Here is a 21,989-nt window from a genome sequence, read left to right on the forward strand (position 1 = left end):
TGCGTAATCTTCCTGGTTACAATAAATGAAAATTAAGTGGTTTTCATGCTGGCAAATATGTTCCTATAAATAATTTGTTCATTTTCTAATTCATGTTGGAAATAATCAAATGGTTGACAGTAGGCAACCATGAAAGCGGAGCTGAAAGCAGACGACTCTAGGTGGCGACACCGATTTCCGCAGACGCAAAAGCTATCACAATAATGGACGATGCCTGACCATCAAAAGCTGTAAGTGGCGGTTTTTACTCGTGATCATTGCTTTAATTGTGTTGTCTCTCGTGTAAATCAACAAGACAAGCGACTGTTGGAACAAGGCTCTGTCGTGCAGTTATTTGGTAACCAGCACGAGAGCCAGCATCAGCAGTGTTTGTTTTGTGCCTCATGTATGTGTACAAAACACACGCATTTCGATCTCGGAGGTTGTCTTATCACTACTGCAGCTGGTTTCTGACGTAAAACATTATCTTTGAACGCTATAAGCATAACATACTTGCGCCGAAAAGTTTACAGTACTCCTGTGCTTCCCCGATTATTATCATGCTTTTCGTTGTTTATACACCTGCTGATCGTGTTTGAGCGACTTTGCACGCTTACATTTTTCTCACACGACTTGGATACAAATGTAGTTGAGTGCCTCCGACAAGACAACCTATGTTAAACATTTGTGTTTGGATATCAGTGTAGCGTAGGTAGGAAACAAAGTATCTCAAGGCAGAAACAACACTGTAAACATGGAGACAATGCATCAGTGTGTGTGTCTGCTTCCGCAGAAATTCAATGTTGGTTTCTGCGAAAGATCGGTTTGTCTAAGTCTTCTGCCGACACGTATTCCAGGATGTGTATTAGCTTAGATACGACCTACATACAGTGTTTCACGAGGGGGCCTGCCCGGGATTTGTCATGCTCAAGGATTACAGGAGTCATTCTTCATCAAAACGTCGCAGCAAGATCCGGCGATTGTTTAGACGCTATTTTTCTTTTTTATTCTAAATTGAATGCATTACGGTGCTTTGCAGGGGGAACGTTAATTTGTAAACGGATAGGGCGAACAACTGCGCATCGAAGCGAACCGATGCCGAAACATGCATCCTACTTGGCTTTTTTCTTTTTTTTTTTTTATCTAAACGCGAACCTCAATACGTCAAGGCATCGATGGCAGTTGTGAAGTGAAGAGTTGTTGGGACAAGTATTTCTGGTTCTGTTAAGTGGCACAATACTCTACGCTATTCTTTTGAACTCAGCGGGAGGGGGCATCTCGGCCGTTTTACAATGCGAACTCCATCTCGTTCACGAATCTTTGAAGGCTGAATTGTAACCTTGTTATCCTGCTCCCATCTAAAACTCATCCGTGACAATGTCAGCACTTATAAACTTATTTCGAGGAACACTGTTTTACTTTTTTTTAATATAAACCACTAGCCACATACAGTGTAAATAAAAAATGTCGCAAACTGGTAATACTGGATGCTGAGAAAGTGCAGCGCAGATGCGACAATTTATTTATGTTTTGCAGACGACAGTTAACAGACGACCGCTGGATACCGAGAGGTTGTTGTACCCTTTGTGTGTATTTGTATGGTTTTGTGCAGTGTTCCAACAATGCGTATATCGTTCTCCATCGCGTGTGGAAGCATAATCGCGCATGTCCGCGTGCAGGTAAACAGTTACCGAAATAGGTGAACGATCCGTTCCTGTCGTCTGCTTAAGAAAAACGAAAGGGAAAATCTCTCGTCCTAGCAGACGATTTCTGCAAAGCAGACCCAGGAACACTGGAAACGATATTGACCGGAATAGGGAACGAGCTATTTCTGCCAAATAATTTAGCCTGGCTCTTAGCATTTGTTGCGCAGGATTAGAATCGGCTCAGCGATGTCCGTTCATGCATATCATGCGTGCCAATCGAAGGACATAAATTTATTTCGAAATCTTTCCTCGTACACCGTTTTCCATTAAAGGGAAAGTGACCACGAAACCATCCTCGAAACCTGGCATTGGCAGCAGAAGTTCTGTTTCATATAAGTCTCCCAAACAGGCATATCGCTGAGAAAATAAACAAGTTTGTTAATTTAGCAATGTATTTTTTATAATTTCGCTCATGAACTGTATGAACGAATTACATCTACAAGTCCCGTTAAAGTCGAGCATACAATGTTTCGCTGACGCGCAACGCAGTGCAGCTTGAAAAATCATCAGGTGACAAAGTAAATAGAGTACTATTCTGTGTCCGTCGGCAAAGGGAAAACCCAGACACTGGCCCAGCCCAGATCATCGCTTATCTGTGTCAATCTTTGCGCTTCTCAAAGAAGAGCGACAGGAACGTTCTGCATGCGGAAATGTTGAAACTGCTTTTTTCTCAGTTGTGCAGGGCGGTTCTGAGTAAACTAGCTTTGACGAAAGCATGGCAACGGTGTAAAGTTGCGCGAAAGATGCTGATGAAATTGTACAAGGGAGTCTGTTTCATCAACTGCGCTATTTAAAAGAAAAATACCTTTCAGTCACCCTGTAGATTGCGTGGTTCCCTGAGAGGAAACCTCGTCAGTCAACCTTGGGAAGTCAGTGACACGCACAAGAGAAAAAGAAAAGAAAAAAAATATATATATATATGAAGAAGGTAAAAAATATTATAATTACACTGTACTCTTTCCAGGGATATCCCAAAGTAATACACCAATTAGAAATAGCATAAGTAGTAATTGAGAACAGCGCTATATATATATATATATATATATATATATATATATATACGGCAATGCACTAAGAATGATGGATCGAATCGAATGATGCAATGATTGAAGTGTGTTTTCTATCCAATAGTGCAGTGCCGAGGCCCCGCGCTTTTACTTAGGTGGCCTTGTGTAGTCAGTTTCTTATCTAATCCTGCTGCTGATGTAAATACATATGTGTACCCTCGACGTCCTGAACGATTTGTTGAGACGTAGATAGCACAGTCAATTTTCTTTGCGGCACGTTGCTTAGTTGTTTCTCCCTGTACATTGGATAACTCTGTAGACGTAATCGATAATTTGAGTGGGAACGGATTATCTTTTTGATAGTCGTAATCGATTTGGTAAGAAAACGTTGATATTCGAAAATCTGCAAACGATCGTACTCATTCGGCAATTTTAGTGTGGTTTTCCTACACTGCAGCGCAACCTTCGTAATTCGAACTGAATTTAAATTCGAATTAGTACTTCCGTTTCCTGAAGTTGCAGTCTTCATTTTTTGAACTGCTGTATGTAGCTCTTTAAAAAAAATCACACTGTTCCCCAGACATTGCAGACGTGTATTTCTTCGGTGGGTTTGGCAGAAGACATGGCAAAGCAGACGATGTGAAACACAAAGGGCCACCTGCTATTTTGTAGGCAGAAACAACACGTTGAAAGTGAGCCTGACGCAATGGGAAACACGTCACGCACTTCCGTGGCTCTACTATAACAAAATGGGTCTGTTTGAACTTGCCGTGCACGCCCGATGTGGGTCAGTGGCAGCAGCAGCAACCGACAGGTGGATGCCTTTTCACCATTCTTTTGTCGTCTGCTATTGTGTCTGCTTTCACTGTTGCTAGCATGCCGCAGGAAGTTCATGCCGTGCACGGTCGCACCATGGCCGACAGCCTTGAAGGGGTCTTTTGCATGTGTTCATGATTGTTCTAATACTTCCGTGACACGTGTTGTTCTTCACGCGTGCGTTGCATTGGACTGGAGGCCTGGATGAGATCCGTTCTGAAACACACGAGCGCGTTTGGGGTCTCGATCATCGATGCGCCTGGGAAAATAAATATGCAGCGCACGGACGTTTACAGCATATGCTTCGTTGCCATGACAACTGCACCGCATATGTAACGCATAAGTATATAAGCGTTAGCTCGAGAGATCCGAATTTCCAAATATGGTCACGGTGTGTTCTCCGTAATGAACTAAAGAACGCATATTTACGGTTGTCCGCCCGTTTCATCGACGCAGTTTTATCGACGCCTGACCAAGGTTAGGTCAGGAGAGCCTTTTACGTATTTCACACGTTGCAGCGAGAAAGAGCGGCGGCCACCGATTCGATGAAACGGCGTTCGATGAAACGTCCATTTTCGACAAAAATGGCGTTCGATGAAATGTCACGGAACCATATTCGCGAAAAACCTGCAAACACACGATATCTTATAAGTGTTGTATACAGAACGTAGGAATTTGGAGCGTCTCATATATACAACCCTTAACTTTATGATTCATAGCTCCTATATAAGCAGTATATCTGTCATTGATTTTCGCTTCACTAGAAACTTAGCACGCTTTATCTTCGGGGAAACCCGGTATGTCGCATACCTTGGAGTATTTGCCTCGCTCCCCCTCGCCATAAACGGGCGACAATCATTAACGGGCGGCCGTAATACCGCTTCTGTGATATATCGATTGGAGCCTTCTTATTTTTCTGCCTCACCATATAGGTGGGGCTACAGAGAAAGCGACCCGGAAGGCACTTCACAAGCGCTCTCTGTGGAACAGCACGTTGTTAGCAGATGTGCGTGGCTCAGAAGGGGCCCCCCCCCCCCCACAAAGTCTATATGACAACGGTGACAGCCGCTTGTGATTCATTCATAAGATGCACACACATGTTCAATGATTTCACGCATTCTTAGTTGATTAGTGATAAATGAGGGGGGGGGGGGGGCGTTTTTACGGTCCTGATGGGTTCGTTGTGCGATGGCCGGAAATTGCGGGCAAGTTGGTGTGACGTCATTACTTGCGGGCGACGAAGCTCTCTCCACTTATCATCGTTCAAATAAAGTTGTCGTTGTTGTCATTACTTGTGGGCACACAGGTCGTGCCGTGGAAGCCGCAATTAGCAGATTGCATCTCATTACGGTCAAAAGTCTCATTACGCCCAATAATCCTTTGATGCTCAAGTTGTCTCATTACGTTCAAAATCTCAGTTCGGTAGAAGGTGTCTCCATCATGCTCAAAATCCTTCTGACTTCGATAAAAAAAAGAAAAGAAAGATAATTGGGCGTAATGAGACTTTTGACCGAAATGCAGCCGAAAAGCAGAGCCAAATAAAAATAAGACAGAGCCGCAAATAGCAGAAAAAAAATAAATAAAAATGTAGGCGTATACGTGAGCGGATTATTTTTGTTATTTTTCCACGAGAGATATTTCTGGTACGTATTGTATAAATTAGCCTCTATTTGTTTTTTGTTTTTCGTAGATAATATGCCCGATACTTATTGCATAAAAAACGTAATTGCTCACATTACCAATAATTCGGGATCGTTATCAGCAACTCTTTCAATTTATCGTTGTTTTATTTAACTTAGAGAGACAAACAGATACAGTCGCATGGCAACGTCGAAGAGAGCTATACTTATTCTGGAGCCGAAATGCACATTGTGGTTCCTGCTTTGTACATATGCAGTCGATGGCCTGCTCGTGTCGGTAAAGTCCGTATCCCTCCACATTAATATCATATTAGGCAATACATCCTTTTGGCTGGTAGCATGCGACTGATGCTTTCCTGTTGCTACCTGTCGAGAAAAGAAAGAAAAAAAAAAAGAACAAGAAACAACGGTCTTTCCTGTTGACATGCATGCGCAACTCATCACACGAAGGCTAATGGAATGCAGTATACAGCTGTTTGATTTCCTCAGATGCGAATTGATTAGTGCGTGTGCTGTTCATGACATTGAGCTTTTTCCTGATTGTTTTATCTGTACCATTGGTGGGGTGATCCCCTTAGCCAATGAAGTGTCCGGTTCCGCGTGTAAGTACATGCTGTTACTGCTCGGATCGTTTCGCTTCCTTGACCATAATTTCGGTGTACTTTTCCCGGTAGTGCCTTTCTTTGTGATGGAGCGATTAAATCCGTTCCTGAGGCAGGACAGGTAACACAGGGTGGCTTTAACGCATTCCTATTACGGATAGTGGTGGGTTTTATTGTTACCAAAAGGGGGGGGATATGATCGCTAATATTCGATGATATAAGGCGTGTCTGAAATCCTAGCTTGTGTGTCCTTATTTTGTATCCTGCCGCCATGTTGCTGGCGTCTTCGGCCGGTTTCGAACCCGCAACCTGGGGGGTTGCTGCAAGGGGGCGTATTTATAGATGCTTTTGACTCAATATTGCGCAATCTCACAAGATTTGGGGGGGGGGGATCTCCTCTAGATTTTTTTTTTGTGTGTGTGTGTGTGGGGGGGGGGTGTTAGGGGGTGCAGACGAGTCTGATAAATCATTGGGGCAAGCCAGGTCTTACGATATATTTAATGCGATTTTTATATATTCCACGTTAGAACCGCGAAGCAACTGTGCTATGAGCGGCGTACAGCCGTGGACAGATGGAGAGAGGACAGCAGGAAGGAGTGAGGAACAGGGGGATTAGTATGCGTCCTGGGCCGACTTCAGGGGTAACTGTGCCGACATTCGTCGGTAAAGTCTGCCTGAAAACCCACGGAAAACCTCAGATAGCACAGCCGGTACCGGGATTCGAACCCGCATCACACTCCCAGTCTCGTTTAGCGTCTAATGAGGAAGAAGTAGCTACCTTGTACAGCCCCCGTCAAGCTTAATAATAACACCAGAAAAAAAAAAAAATATATATATATATATATGTAACATAGCCATCCCCAAAACCTCATCATCTCCACCCCACAGCTGTGTCACACGAAGGGCGACCCCTCAGTTCCAAGAAATGGGGAAGAGGACTCCTTCCAAGAACAATTTGGGAGCGACGCTTCGACTGTGTCAAGCAGTCCGGACTCAGCCATCGTCCCAGCCAGTTCATGTCCGTTATAGCTTCTATCCATTGTAAATAGTAATGTAAATAAACCTGTAGTGCCCTCATCATCCAATCACTCATCATCTCACCCCTTCCACACCAAGCCACCGCCACGCGAGTGTTACATATATATATGATGTCGTTCCCGAGCACGATTACTGCAACCCTGGGGGCTATGAGGAAAGCTTAATTGAACAAAAATTATTCTGTTTGTTTAACGCGAGGGTTTTGTTCATTAAACATTCCCCCAGGGTGGCAGTTATCGCGCTCGAAAATGAGACCGAAATTTTTCCAGTGTTATTATTAAGGTTGACTGGAGCTGTACATGTGTAAAATTCCGCCGTGGATGACGTTTAGAGTTTTCAGTTTTGTTTTTAGTTAGAGTTTAGTGTTTTTTTTAAAAACTATATTTAGTCTAACAACATCTCAAACTACCAGATACGGAGGAAGGTAGAAACACATTCCCACAGACCCTGTAGTGTATATAAAATACAGACAAACCCACCGCAGACTCACTCGTGCTTCGTGCTTTTTAAGTGTCGTCCACGCCTTCGCTTCTTCCGTACTCTAACGTCTTTGCGGTCTCCCGTACCCGATTTGCTTAATGACCATCGGAGACCGCCGCCCATTGCAGACGGCACCACAGGAGGCCTTCGCGGTTTGAATCTTCCGGTGCACGTCTGTGTGACTTTTAGCATGTTTAGCGTCACGCCTACACACCCTGATGCGTCTAATGCGCCACTAAAACGCAGACAGTGTGGGTCACCAACATGTCTGACCCCCCCAGCTCTGGCGGCAGAACTTAGCAGAAGGTATAAAAGGGCACCGTGACCACTTTCGGTTCAGTCGGAGAACCGAGTCTTGTTGGTTGAAAGTGTCTGTTTGGGAAAGATCGGAAAATTGTTTCTGACGACGACTTGAGGTCGTCTTCAGCGAATGGGCGGCTGAGACGTCATCTGCTGTTGAACACTTGTCGCGTTGAGAGTGGCATCTGGTGATTTCGTGACGCTGTATGGTGCGGTAAATGTCGCAGAGGGCTGGTCGTGAGGAGGCAGTGTTAGTAGAAGGCATATAGGGACAGTATTGCGGATAGCTGATACGGTGCAAGACGTCTTCGAAGACCGTCGTCTGGAACTTCCACGCTACGAGAGGCCTTCTGAGTAATCAAGCGGACTAGCAGACTTTTGGACTGGAAGCCCTTACGACTTAAAAAAAACTGACATCCTGATTGGAATTACTGAAGGACACGTCTTCGACGTCACTGTAGCCGTCAACATACCACCAGCTCCCAGTCCTGGAACATCCAGAACCTGCAGTCTTCATAGTCTCAAACGTCATTCTGATGTGGCAAGCCGTGGGCAACTTCCTTGTGAGCGTCTTGTACTTCACCGGTTCTGTCATCAAGACAGTCGGACAGTTCGTCTGGAGAAGGGTCATAAGACGTCAGCCGGCCTTGACCGCTGAGCAAGCGGACAAGGCGGAGAACGAAGGACAGAAGTCAGACTCCAAGTCTGAAGCCCCCGCGGAAGCCGAAGACGCTCCCGCAGACGGCGTGCGCCAGAGAACCCGTACCAGCAAGTCGTCCCCGACGTCACCGTTGCTCAGTGGACAGCAAGAACCGGTAAGGCCGCAACGTCGCGTCATGGATACAACGTTATGAGTGCAAAGGCGTGACGTCAGTACAGCGAAGGCAAGGTATTTGTAATGTTCATCAACTAATGGTTAGACGTCTCGGAGGTTTCGCTGGACACGATCTGCTGTACAGCGACGTATTTGCGAACTTTCTCGGACACACACGGTCCACCGTAGGCTTATTGTGGCTTGCTGCTCAGTATTCTTTTGCTTGTATTGTGATGGTTCTATTAAAGGGGTGTTGATACCAGAAATACGGATGTTTCTCATCGTTCGTTGTCGCCATATCTTTACGAAGTCACAGGAGACGTTCCGTCTGATTTGTCTGCTTCACCGGTAGGTGTCATGACGTCATCGCAGGGTTTGGCAGGAATTTACTACAAAAAAGGAAAGGCGACAAAAGATAAATTTCTTTGGAAAAAGCTATGAATTTACTCAATCCATTAGTTGCGCATTCTGCTCGCGACAAAGCCGTAGCAGACGACAGCGCAAAACACCAGGGCTCTCATCGGATCGCGTATTTTGCAGTCGCATGCGTGACGTCATCTCTGCATTTAACTTCATTATTACTCAAATTAACTTAATTACCTCAAGTGAACTCAAATTATCTTATACGAAGCATGCTATAATGATAAGGAGGATGATATCGCTTCCAAATTGTCAATACTGTATTTCGTATCGTGTCGTCTGCATCATGTTCGTCTGCTTCCAAGCCTTCTGTTGACCTTTCGAAGGTAGCGTTTTTTTTTTTTTTTTTTTTTTTTGCCGCTCGTGGTGCGCGTGAGCCTTTATTTTTGTGCTTCTTTATCATGCTGTACGGCCGTAAAGAGTGGGAGCGAGCCCGCGTGTCTATGTTTAGGGATGCGAAAAATTGCTACTTAGGCGATACCAGCGAGATCAGTGACCTTAGAGCGTAGCAGAAAACCAAAATAGATTGCAGCTCCAAAAGACGTGTAGCGATGTTGTAGTGGAAAGGCTTCGTTTTGTGGTTGTTTCTAAGGGATCTGGTGAGGCGTGCAAGAGGGTGCATGTCATTTCAAAACTCCTTACAGATTAAAAAAAAATGCTGTCCTGTTATATTTAATTTTTGTATTTAACGATAGGATTTTGCTGGTAAGATTACCTACTAGTAAAGAAGAATATAGCAAATTAAGCTCAGAACAAAATTGTAATATTGATAAGGACCACAAATTAAAAATTAGCTTTGCAACAAGGAGACTCGTTGCTTCCACAGACAGTGACAACTCTGTTTTTACTTTCTATCTAATCTAATTTAATCTGTAGTTATTTCATTTTTGCTAAAAAGGAAACAATGTAAATTCTGCTTAATGTTATTCTGCTGCAAGATTGGTCAACTTCATTTGACACCTGCTTCAACGTGCACATTTACGCTTCGAATGCAATTCTGGTGCAGAAAGCTGCTTTGAAATCATCTAGCGTCATCTTTTTAGTCGCCCCTAAGTCTGCTAGGCATACTTTATCACTGGCCAGGTTTTGCAGACCAAGATAAGATCACTTTGACACCTCCATCGTTGACACCCTTGCGCTTGTCCACAAAAATATTTCGGGAGGGGTTCTGTGGGGACTTTGCAAAGGTGAAGGAGGATCTCTCCCAAATGTATTACCCCCCCCCCCCCCTCCTGGCTACTCCACTGTCTTTATTCCTTGTTTACAAGTACTATTCCTAAAAATGCACTGCTTAACAGGTTAACTGCTTAAGGTAGGGGTCAAATTCGAATCATTGATCATTGTTATGCACAGCACATGGCCAGATGGATATCTTTATCACCTGTCTGGGACCTATAAGCACTGATTAAGAAAAATCACGCACGGAAGATAATTTTGGCATTTCCTACACGTGAAAAATATTGCGATTTACTTTTCTTGAAGTTGGATAGGTCCAAAGAACGGCACTGTGATTGTTCAGTGATTAGCCGAACACAGTGGATAATTCTGTACACACTGGTTGTGGAACGTGTTCTAAGATGTCCACACAATCATAATACTATAATAGTAACGTAACATGGTGGGAGAACGCTGGAGACAGACACGGACAGGGTTTTCGACTGCAACTGACACTTATTGATTTATTTATTGATTTGTTTTCCTTCCTGCTTGTACATGTAGGGCAGCAGACAGCAGTGGCACCGGCGCCAGTGCCAGCTCCCACCCGCAGCTGGCCTACCAAGGCCAGAGCTCTGAGCAGTCGAGCGGGTCCTCGGGTCCGTCATCGCCCCACCAGGACCTCTCTGAGCGGAGCAGCAGCTGCTGTCCAATCTCGGACCCCCTTGTCGGTCCCCATCTTTCACCTGCACTGCGGGGTTCCCCACAACCCGTTAAGTTTGGGGAGCTCGTCATTCTCGGGTGAGAAGCAACACGTGGTATTTGCACGAACGTTTTCCATGTATTACAAAAAAAGAAAAAAATTCAGCAGAGCAGCCACAGAGACAAACACACTTGTACGCATATCGAGATGGGACATAACTGCTGTCACGTCATAGTATTGCTGCACGCAGATTTTTTTTTAAAGACACGAATAATTTCATTTTCATGCCATCGTTTTTATTCCACTAACTTTACTTTAAGAACTGGCACATTGAGTTGATGATAAATGGAATGTGTCTTCAAGTATATTGCGCACTAACTGAAGGGCTGAAATCTAATGGGTCGTTGGGGACAACCTGCCCCCATTGTTTCGCCGTTGTGTCCCATGTGACTTTGCTGCGGTGTTAAAATATAAAAGCCATTGAGACTATCGTACGATTAACTAATTAATTCGACTAATTTAAAATTATCCCACTATCTAAAACATTTTTACGCCACTTGCAGGTACAACGGTTCCTTACCTCATGGAGAGAAAGGTCGTCGGAGAAGCAAGTTTGTTTTGTACAGGCGGAATTTTCCAAATGGGATTAAAAAGTCGAAGCACTACATCGTCAAAACCCCACAATCTTCACAAGTAAGATTATGAGTATTCTATTTCTTTGCTTTTGATGTCTTTGATGCTGATGGGCCATAGTGTCATAGCACATCAGCATGTGCAAAGGAATATTGAAATTCATTGCATTCTTCAGTTAAGGAAGCTCTTTTAACATTATGGGGTTCATGCATATTTTTGTTAAGCTATCTTTTTTTGTGCTACACTTATCTACACATATTCATTGATAGTTAGCAATCTCATATCTAAATATAAACACTTACTCAGATTCTTTACAAACTGTGCCTCGCTGATCCTGTTTCCCCAAGTCTTTCCTATCATTTAGTGTACAGGTTATTTTATTCAGTCTCATTCATTTCATTTTCAATTCAAATCATTTATGCCCGTACGGTACAGGAAGCAACTGCATATCCTTTCCTCCAAAAATGGGTTTGGCCCAGAGGCTCTTATCTTTCTCTTATCTGACTTTATCTAAACCTACTCTTTCTGATGTAGTGCCATATTACTTTTTCTTTTTATTTCAGTTAGAGGAGGTACAGCATGCAAGTTGATAACACCCTTTATGGCTATCGAGTACTTGGACTTTATCCTGTGTTCCATTCTTATCTTCTTGTTTGCAGGCTGTGCTGGACAGCAAACAGCACTCCATTTCGTACACACTTTCTCGGACACAAGCCGTCATTGTCGAATATGTTCTAGACGAAGAAACAGACATGTTTCAGGTGATACTAGCATGCTGCATGCTTCAGAAGAACTCCCAAGCGATTTGAAAAAAAAAACAACAAAAAAACAATTTTGAGGGAGGGGAAAGCTCACGCTGTGTCACGCATTTCAGATTGGACGTTCGTCGGAGAGTCCGATAGACTTTGTCGTCATGGACACCATTCCAGGGGATAAGGCAGGGGCCCACGAGATCTTGCAGAGCACCATCTCTAGATTTGCGTGTCGCATCTTGGTCGAGAGAAACAAGAACCATCGTACTTTCGTCTACGCTGCCGGGTTCGACTCTTCACGGAATATTTTCCTAGGCGTAAGTCTCCCTGTCTTTGATGTGGTATACGAATTTCTAAAATTTACAAATATAATTTTTGCCAGTATTGGAGGGTCGTTCCATGATGAAATGGAGCGTACCGTATTTACCCGAAAATAAGTCGACCCGAATGTAAGTCAACCCCCCCCCCCACTTTTGGATAGGCAAAAATGGAAAAATAGTTTTTCACACAGAAAAAGATATTTATTCGTCGTCAAAAAAGACGCTATTCCGTGCCACAAGTTCTACATTACTGAAGTGCAAAATCAGTATAATAAATGACAACAACGATGCACGTTTCAAAAGTGAAAAGGTTACTAAGAATTTTTACCTATAATTTCAAAATGTTGCAGCATTCGGAAAGAAAACATGTAAGTGATATAAAAAAAAATTGGGGGCTGGAAGAAAGAACACTGACTGGCATCGAGTGACATTCACCACTGACCTCAAAACACCAGTGACACTCACGTTTTCTACGTAGCAAATGAGTCCCCGACACTGCTCTGCCCATCTTTTTCCCAAGGTGGCACATATACACGTGGAGCCTTGTGCTCTAGGTTTAAACATGGCACATAAACACGTTTTCACCCCTTAGCATCTAGTCACAATCTGTTGCACTGTTGCACAGTAAGTGGAATACGAGTGCGACGAAGGCTCGGGAACGACCAGGCCTGAGAAAAATTCCCAAAGTTGAACCACTGGCCAAGTTGGGCTTGCGTTTTCGGGCCAGCTTCTTCTTCTTTGATGTAGGTCCCACACGATATATGTAGGGAGTGACTTTTTCGGGTTAAACCCGATTCTGCCCGATTATTCCCCCCGAACTGACCTCCTACCAATTCGGGTTAAACCCGATTTCTCCCCGAATTCCAGTCACTATGAAATCCTCGAGTGACGTTTCCACTGAAGACGAACAAAGGTCGCCACGTGTGACACATGTAAGAATGGGTCACCTGTCTATGCCTTCGGGAATTACCACTGGAAGGTCACGATTCCGCAAAAAAAAACAAAAAAAAACAGAGATTAGGAAAGGACTTAATAGACAAGAGGAGAAACAAAGACACCCGAATGCACAATTATCACCTGATTTCTCCCCGAATTACAGATTTAAAAATAGCGCCCGATTTTTACCCCCCGAATCTGAGAAAACCATTTAACCCAAAAAAGTCACTCCCTTGATATATGCTGTCCTTAGGTTATCTGCATACATGTCAGGCAATAACACTTGTTATGCTGCAATGTGTTTGAGATGCCTGTTACCCAGTAACAAATTCAAACATTGTGGTCTGCCCCGACCAATTCTCGTTGTTTACGTTGTTATCAGCAATCACTTTGTTTCTCGATACGCAGGAGAAGGCAACAAAATGGCAACAGGATGGAGAAATCGACGGCCTGACGACGAACGGTGTTCTCATAATGCATCCTCAGGGTCCTTTCTGTGGGGGAGAAAGCTCAGGGATATGGAGGGAAGTGTCTGTAGGTGGTGGAATCTACACGCTACGAGAGTCTCGCTCAACACCACAGAAGGGGATCAAGGTAGAGCATCAGAACACGTTATTCTGATAGAGCCTGAAGTTTTCGGGAAATATTTTTTGCTACATTCGGGGGGGGGGGGGGGGGGGGGTAAAAATCGGGTAAATAAATGTGCACGCTAAATTCGTGCAAATTCGGGTGAAAAAACTTCCAGTACGCTAAATTCGGGGAGAAATCTGGCTCAGTTATTCAAACTAACTGTAGCGGTTTGGTACAGACGGTGATGCGACTGCATTTTTCTGCCAAACAAGTAAGTTAGTGCATTCCTACAGTCATCCGAGCGAGGGCAATTTGCCGGGTAAAAATCGGGTTTCACCCTAAAGAGGCAACCATCAATTCGGGGAAGAATCGGGTAAAACGCTAAAACTTCAGGCTCTAGTTATTCAGAAATGCAGTGGAGCAATGAAGTGACGTTTAACATTGCTCGAAATTCTGCAATTTTCCGCAGCAAGTGCTTGCACTGATGCAGATATACGGATACAAAATCCTTATTAACTTGCATAACATAGAAATAAGGTGCCTACATATCCAAAATACAGTTGTAGATATGCATCATATGGTACTTTGCATTGTTTTAACACTAGCATAACATAGTTAACATTTTAATGGCAGAAAAACGATGGGGCGCTTTCGTAGAATTCTTCACTACTATGCTAACCTTTCTACCCTTGCTTCCCTAAGAGGGAACGTTTAGCCATCACACGCTTCACCGTCCGGAACGCGCTAGATGGGATATCGCCGCTGAGAGCAGAGCAGAAGTAGTAAAGACAGGTTGGATATGAGCTTAACCAGTGTTGCAAACATGAGATGCGTGGAACACATCAAAATATGTGCATCAAAATTTGTTTTGTCCATCTACATGTATTACGCTGGTCATTGTGTCACTTCACTGATGTTAATATGCTTTCTTGCTTTCCCTCCCGCAGAAGGAAGACGAAACAAACATGCTACGGGACGGTTCCTTAATCGATCTTTGCGGTGCCACGCTGTTGTTCAGATCGGCAGAAGGACTTATGAAATCACCCGTGAGTTACTTTTCTGGCTGGCTTCACAAATTGCTGACAAACTTTGAGAGTGCATGGGTCGAGATGCTCAACATGACCTGGTACTCACCTCATGTTTGCAGTACATAAAAAACCTCACTGTTAGCCAGTGCATAAAAAAGCTAAACGTTTTTTGCGTCTTCCGCAGGAATGTTCTAAGGAATGTCTCTTGTGTGAAAGCACTTATTACAGAGTGACGCCATCATCACTTGTTTACTCGTACTTCACTCTCTGAAGGAGCCGTGAGATTTCTAAAGTGTGTGCAGGTCTGCTACGATAATCGTTACTTGTTGCACAATTTTACTGCAGAAAAAAAAAAAAAATTATGGAGGGGGCTTTCACTGTTCATTTAAGTGTATCTCTCAAGTGTACCCTTGATTGTTTTTTCTTCTTCTTCTTCACACGTCGTTTATGGTTCTCGCAGACGAAGCGTCACTTGGAGCAGAAGATAGAGGAGCTGAACGCGGGACGTCCGCAGTGTCCTGTGGGGCTCAACACGCTGGTGATTGCCACACGTTCAACGCTGAGCCACGCAGATAAGCAGCCCTACGTGTACCTCAACTGCGGCCACGTCCAGGGACTCCACTCTTGGGGGCTGCAGGACCACTGCCCCGATGCTCGCGAGTGCCCCATGTGCTTCAAGGTACAAACCCTCCTCCTTGTCACAGTGCTCATCCCCGACTTGCCTACCACAATATTCCGATAACGGCGTCTGCTCGTTTGTGGTAGCTCTGAGATCCTACTGAAGGCTGAGAGCTGGCAGGCGCAGTCGAGTCTCTGCGGTTTCTGCAGTATTTTTCTGTATAATTTCCACAAGTAGCCCCTGCTAGCTCACCCTGCAGGAATTTTCTGAGCACCCCCACAGCCCCCCAAATATGTGCAGGAAAAGAAAAAGTGACAGGAGATATGGGTGTCATACCCCCTGATGGAATTCCCCCCAAGGCTAAAGCCCATGCAAATGTTTGTCCCCTGTCATCGCCCCTATACTGTATACACCACCTGTTATTGCCACAATTTCCCAATGTTAAGGCAGAAGCAATATCACAATGTTCTGGTACAGTCAAACCTCGTTAATGTGACATCTCCGCTTTACGACCCTTTTTCTCGGGAACCGTTCCCTCCCAATGGCCTTCGCATGTAACTCTTTTTCGTTAATATGACATAAAAATAAAGTGTTATACAGTAGAATCTCGATGATACGAATCTCACGGGGTCGCGGAAAAAATTTGTATCATAACGAATTAAACCAAAATAAAAATTGAGGCAAGAAAATAGACAGTGACTGTTCATTTTCTGTTACTGTCAATGAAAGAGGCCGGCTGTAACGCTTTTGTGTCTCTGTTTTTGGCCAATGCTGCCCAAATACGCGAGATGATTCAAAAGACGTAGCACGTGCTTTTCACCCGCGAGTCGCGCGACAGTGGTCTAAAGCGAGCTTCTCCTAAAGCAAGCAGGCGTTAGGTGCAGCCGACTTGCGGAATGGTGACGCGTAATGTTGCCAGAAGTTGTCCCGATACGTTCCCTCCACGTGTTCTGGGGTTCTGGTCGCTGTTTTCCGCCAGAGCAATGTCACACAGCTTCACGGTTCATTGTTGCGAGGGGGGTAAAAAGGTCAAAACAGAGATAAGGTGATAAGGTTCCGCGCCGTTCAATCCCTTTGATCTTATCTCCGCCACCACCACCAAAAGGAAAGTCATTGCTTGCATTGCGCTACATGATGGAAGGGAGTTCGTGGTGGGGATCGCCCTCCCTTTTCGAAAGACGCAGCAGCACGACTCGCGCGCTCTCGCGTCACGGGGGAGCGACCTCTGTCGCATCCTCGGCTCTTTCGTATCATCCGTAAAGGCAAGATAACGCGTTCGTATCATCCGAACTCTAATACATGGGAAGAATAGGCATTCCGGCCGGGACCGGAAAAGAATTCGTATCATCCCGAAATTCGTATCATCCGTGATCGTATCATCGAGATTCTACTGTATATATATTTTTTAAATGCCTCATTATTCGTATCCTCTTACCAGCTTACAGAATTTTCTACTTTTCGAAGCTTATATACAGAGTATGGTACAACACATAACACGTGGTGTACGTTAATAGGACAATTCACTTTATGACCAAAATCCGAGGGAACGGCTGTGGTCATATTAACGAGCTTTGACTGTACTCAATTAATACTGTATTTTGTAAAGGTTCAGCAGGGTTGACTGTCATTAAGTTTACGTTGCCATTCTGCAAGCTATTATCTGTGGCTCACGGTTGGGGTTTCAAAGCACAAGACCGCAGGCATACTTCACTGAAGGCATGCTCACTGTATAGACGTACTACACATTGCTGATGGTATTGAGTGTTGAGAGGAATTGGATTTAATGGTGGGATCATGAATATTGATGGACTTGTGCTTCCAATGTCTAGATTGGTCCAGTGGTAAAATTATGCATGGGCATTGAACCGGCATTCTACGTTGACAGTGAGCCTCCCACCTACGCTTTTAATCCTTGTGGTCACATGGCTTCAGAGAAAACAGTGAAGTAAGTTACATTTTTTGCTTTTCTGTATAAAGTAAGAGAAATCCTTTTGTGTGGGGTCATATCTGTAGTGTACAACAAAGGAACTTTCTTGTTGCCTCAACATTATGCATTAGTGATTGACCTCATCACCACCAGAAAGGTGCCTTGTCACCCTGAATGCTGCTCTAATGCATTTTGCTTTGGATTTTACTGGATTCTACTGGATTCTTGTCATTGTACCAGACACAGAATAAGAAATTGGCTAAAACTGCCAGATTTTTAAGCCATCAGAGCTTGTCTACTAGAATATACCCGAAAGTGACTAAGAACATGGTAATCGTGATTTTACTGAAGCATTAGAAGAATCACCCACTATTTTTGACGTCAGGTTTATGTAACCTTCTCATTACATGGCATTATGCAATACTGCAGTGCAGTGACGAAATATCGAGTACCTAGTTGTAATCTTGAAATGAGACCAAGGGTGGCTAAAACCTGAGGTTAACACTCAATTCTTTTTTTTTTTTTACAAACGTTAGTTGGTGACGTGATGAATGTTTCAGTGACAATAACTCCCTTTAGTGAAACAGAGTTAAATTCAAGTTAGGGGACTCTAGATCTCGGTTGAAATGTTAATTGGCATTAATCGTTTTGATGCTTCAATTTGTTGCAGGTACTGGGCTCTCGTACCCATTCCCCATGGAACCAACGGCATGCTGGCCGCATGTCCATTCTGTGCTGTTCCCCTCAAGGGATATCCTGGTTATGTGAGACTAATTTTTCAAGATCACGTCGATTGAAAACTCGCAACTAGTAGTAGTCATTACACACCTTGCAAAACGCTGGAACGAGAGAAAGCGTAAACATCTCACATGCCGGCGAGAGAAGTTGAGAAAGTTGCCGACACGTTATGAACAGATGCCACTTAGGAGAGAAATCACACTTAACTGGGACATCGCTTAAGTTTCTTTCTCGAGCAGCATCAGCGAATATTTGAACTTGTCACTCGTAACCATGGATTATAGCTCCTCGTTGTTTGCTGGTTAATTAGATAACCAGTTAATTACATGCTTAACTGGAACGTCACTTAAGTTTCTTTCTCGAGCGGCATCAACGAATATTCTAACTTGTCACTCGTAACCAGGGATTATAGCTTCCCCTTGTTTGCTGGATAATTGCATAAGGTGCCATGTTGAGATTGCACTGTGCTATATTGTGAGCTGCCGTGCTAACAACTGTAAGAGTGGTTTCATCATCATAGTGTGCATGTTTTGAAGCAAACGGAGCTTACGATGCACATTTCAGTGTCAGTTGAGTGAATGTTATTTAAGTATACCACATTCTAAAGGCCTTTTGTATTCTTTTAATGGATATGTTTTGTTCAACATGATAGCAGTATGCATCGCTGTAGGAGATTTGATAAAGAGTCTTTGTGGCAGTTGAAGTTCAACAGCAGCGTAGCCAGAAAAATATTTCGGGAGAGCTTCGATGGGGACTTTACATGGGGGAGGAGGATTTCGCCCTATTTACCCTCTCCCAAATGCAGTTTCCAGAGGGGTTTTTAGAAACCCTTCCCCCCCCCTTCTGGCTACGCCGCTGAAGTTCAACGCTGCTCTATGTATGTAGATTTAGGATGCCAAATGAATATGTCGCTATAGCTACAAACATCATTGAACATGCACTGGTGTATAGAGGCATGAAATTTGCATACTATAATTTGTGTACCATATTTCTATACCGCAAACATTTTCACAACGAAGATGAAATGTTGTGAACGTGAGCTTCACATGTGCGTCTACACAAGCTGTAAGCTTACAGAAGTGATTCATAAGTTACTCGTTATTTGAAAAATGTGTTCAATTCTATACTTCTTACATACCCTGCCTTTGACTGCATTTTCTGGGACTATAAAATAGAAAAGGCTCATTTAGTAACATTTTGACAAGTTTTCAAGGTCAGCTTAGTAGTCATAGTTCCTTGCTCCACGATTCTGTAGGCCTGCCCGTGCCACAGCAAGCGGGTGCACTAAGCTGCATGAAATGTCCCCACAATTTCATGACCTCTACTTATATTCCAACCATGCAGCCCTGCATGTCGCAGGTTTGATCCTTCAAACAGTGCTGAATCATATCACAGAGTGGTTGTGCAGGTAATCTTTCCATCTGTCACATTCCTCCTTTCATATTTGAGCCGCGTCATCATCATCACCCTAAAGTAAATGACGACGAAGTTAGATGTATATGTTGCCGAGATGTCACAGTGGGCTTTGCAGATCGCCTGATCTTCTGAATCATGAGTATGACAAAATGCCCCAGGTTTTTGTGTGTTTCTTTTTTTTTTCTAAAAAATAAAAATGTGTACTGTCTCCGACACATTGTTCTTTTCGCAGAACTGTGAAAAAAGATGAAGAGAAAAAAAAAACACTCTGAGCTTTTGTATTTTCTTAGAGATCAAAGCTACTTTTTTTACAATGTACGGCGGATGCAATGGAGGGAGGTCGAGTTGGGTTTGAAGGAGGAGACAAATTTACCGTTTTCATTTTGATCACAGTTCTTAAAAAGTCGTAGAACTTTACAACATTGTGCTGCATTATATTTTGTGGATGTCCCACGACTCTTGTAACTTTTTCTATGGCGATTGATTATGCGGCAGGAAAATAGTGGAACGAAAGCATCTTTTGTGAAAGGTAGCAAAATAGTAGTGAAGATGGTGTGCTGGATACCGTAGCTAAATGTGTTGGTGCAGTCAGACACAGACACTATGTAGACACTACGGATGCCCCTTTTCCCTGCAGACCGACAACACTCGCATGTGTTACCCAATGGAGGTGGTCAGTTTGCAGCACAAGAATGGTAACTTTGAACTCTTCCTTATAAAACTATAAATTACTCTCATAACCTACTTTTACTTTGGACTTTGAGGTTTCCTGTGGGAAACAGCAGCAATGTCAACAGAAACACTCTATTGCAATAGTCAGGGAACAAAGTGGACGTTTCGTAAAACTGAGGGCGGACTGCACCAGAACATTGCCTCGTACATGGTTTTCCTACCAAACAAACCTGCCTACTTTTGCTGCTGCTTTCACTTCTATGAGCACATTAATACATATTCCATTCCGCCATTGCATGCAGGAGCGTTTTCTTGGATCTCAAAGTCCCCCAATTTCCATGTTCACAACGCATGCATGATAGCAAAGAAAAAAAAAAAGGATTTTTCTTGCCAGCACAGAGGATGCCCCTACGACGTGTAGGCAATGAATGAGGATCCAAATATTTGGAGCATCCAACAACATTGGCGTTAGTAGTGCTCCAGCTAGTTTCGAAACCTCAAACAAATCCGTAGCATCAGTTAACAACGATTTAACATTGGATTGGATGCCAAAAATCACTGTTCCGTCAAATTGGGAGTGCACCTGCTCTGAAAGACTAGCCCTGAAAGAAGGCATCTTACAATAAGAATTCTGACCAAAGAATGCTAGTGTACATAACTTGGGAGACACGTATTTATTACAAACTGTAAGTTATTTTTTGTGACACTCATAGCACCTGTGAGACATATTACGCGTTTAAAAAATCATCTTCCCAGCAAAAGGAACTGAATGTGTTTGCCTACACAACGATACCTGCATTCCTTTCCAGTGTGGCTTCTTGCGGAATAGAAGTTCAGAACACTTCCGCTGAATATTATTTTTATGGCCTCAGCAATGATGTAAGCATGTCAGAGCAGCTAGTGGTCTTGTGATTCCATTTTACCGTTTGTATTTATAGCCAAATTTGATTAAGGATAACGAAAGGCGAAGATTCTGTGAATCCATTGTTGCACTGCATTGTGGAGGCCATAAAGTGCTGACACCTCATTAAGTCAGTTAACCAAGTGCCCGAATTAAGCAGTTTTGGATTAATTAATCTACAAAAGTAACGACAAGAATGTGCTAATAACACTAGCAGGTCCTCGATTTAGTTAAGTTTCAATTGATGAGATTTCGCTGTGTTGTATATGTAGTATTTAGAATCCAATTGGGTACACCTCGTGCTACTTTTGTATTGACTGGAATATTTGACAGATTCGTGGAGGATGACTCGAATGCATTTGAAACCTTTTTTTTTTTTCCCTCCTCTTTATTATTTGCTTGCATGTAATATCTCCAACGTATTCCCTCTTTCTGAACATGGCTTTTCTGGCGTATCCACTGTTGTACCTTAATGGTGAATGTAAGAGAAAGGCACTATATTTTTCAATGAATGTTGAACACAAACTGTAGCGAGACTTGTACAGAGGGTCTTATAGCGCGTAGCGATCGAACGTGAGGAAGTTGTACAAACCATGAAAAACCAGCACTTTGCTAGGTTTTCACTTGCACTACATGCATGTACTCACTGTATCGATATGGTTTTATAATGGAATTTCCATGTCCTTGATTGTCCATACCTACTTAACGGGATTGATCTGTTTGCCATGTACGTTTACAAACTGTAGATAAAAATGGGCCACTGTAACTGGCATTCACTGACTGTATAATAGAATAAAAAGTGTCTCGAACGATGGTA

At 43.5% G+C, this 21,989-nt stretch overlaps 1 protein-coding gene across 2 annotated transcripts; it reads left to right on the forward strand.

Moving 5' to 3' along the window:
• Positions 1 to 150: 150 nt before the first annotated feature.
• On the forward strand, positions 151 to 21,989 carry LOC135397168 (protein pellino-like). 2 transcript variants are annotated; one of them, XM_064628549.1, is made up of 10 exons: positions 151 to 230; positions 10,522 to 10,758; positions 11,224 to 11,353; positions 11,953 to 12,054; positions 12,168 to 12,362; positions 13,710 to 13,895; positions 14,819 to 14,917; positions 15,360 to 15,578; positions 17,348 to 17,463; positions 18,116 to 21,989. In XM_064628549.1, exons 1-10 carry the CDS (start codon positions 211 to 213, stop codon positions 18,240 to 18,242), a joined length of 1,431 nt encoding a protein of 476 aa, XP_064484619.1. In that variant the 5' UTR covers positions 151 to 210; the 3' UTR covers positions 18,243 to 21,989. The 2 variants fall into 2 exon arrangements, with proteins under 2 accessions (XP_064484619.1, XP_064484618.1); XM_064628548.1 differs by lacking the exon at positions 151 to 230 and adding an exon at positions 9,777 to 9,802.

This window comes from Ornithodoros turicata, chromosome 6, assembly GCF_037126465.1.
Source record: "Ornithodoros turicata isolate Travis chromosome 6, ASM3712646v1, whole genome shotgun sequence".
Taxonomy (NCBI): Eukaryota; Metazoa; Arthropoda; class Arachnida; order Ixodida; family Argasidae; genus Ornithodoros; species Ornithodoros turicata.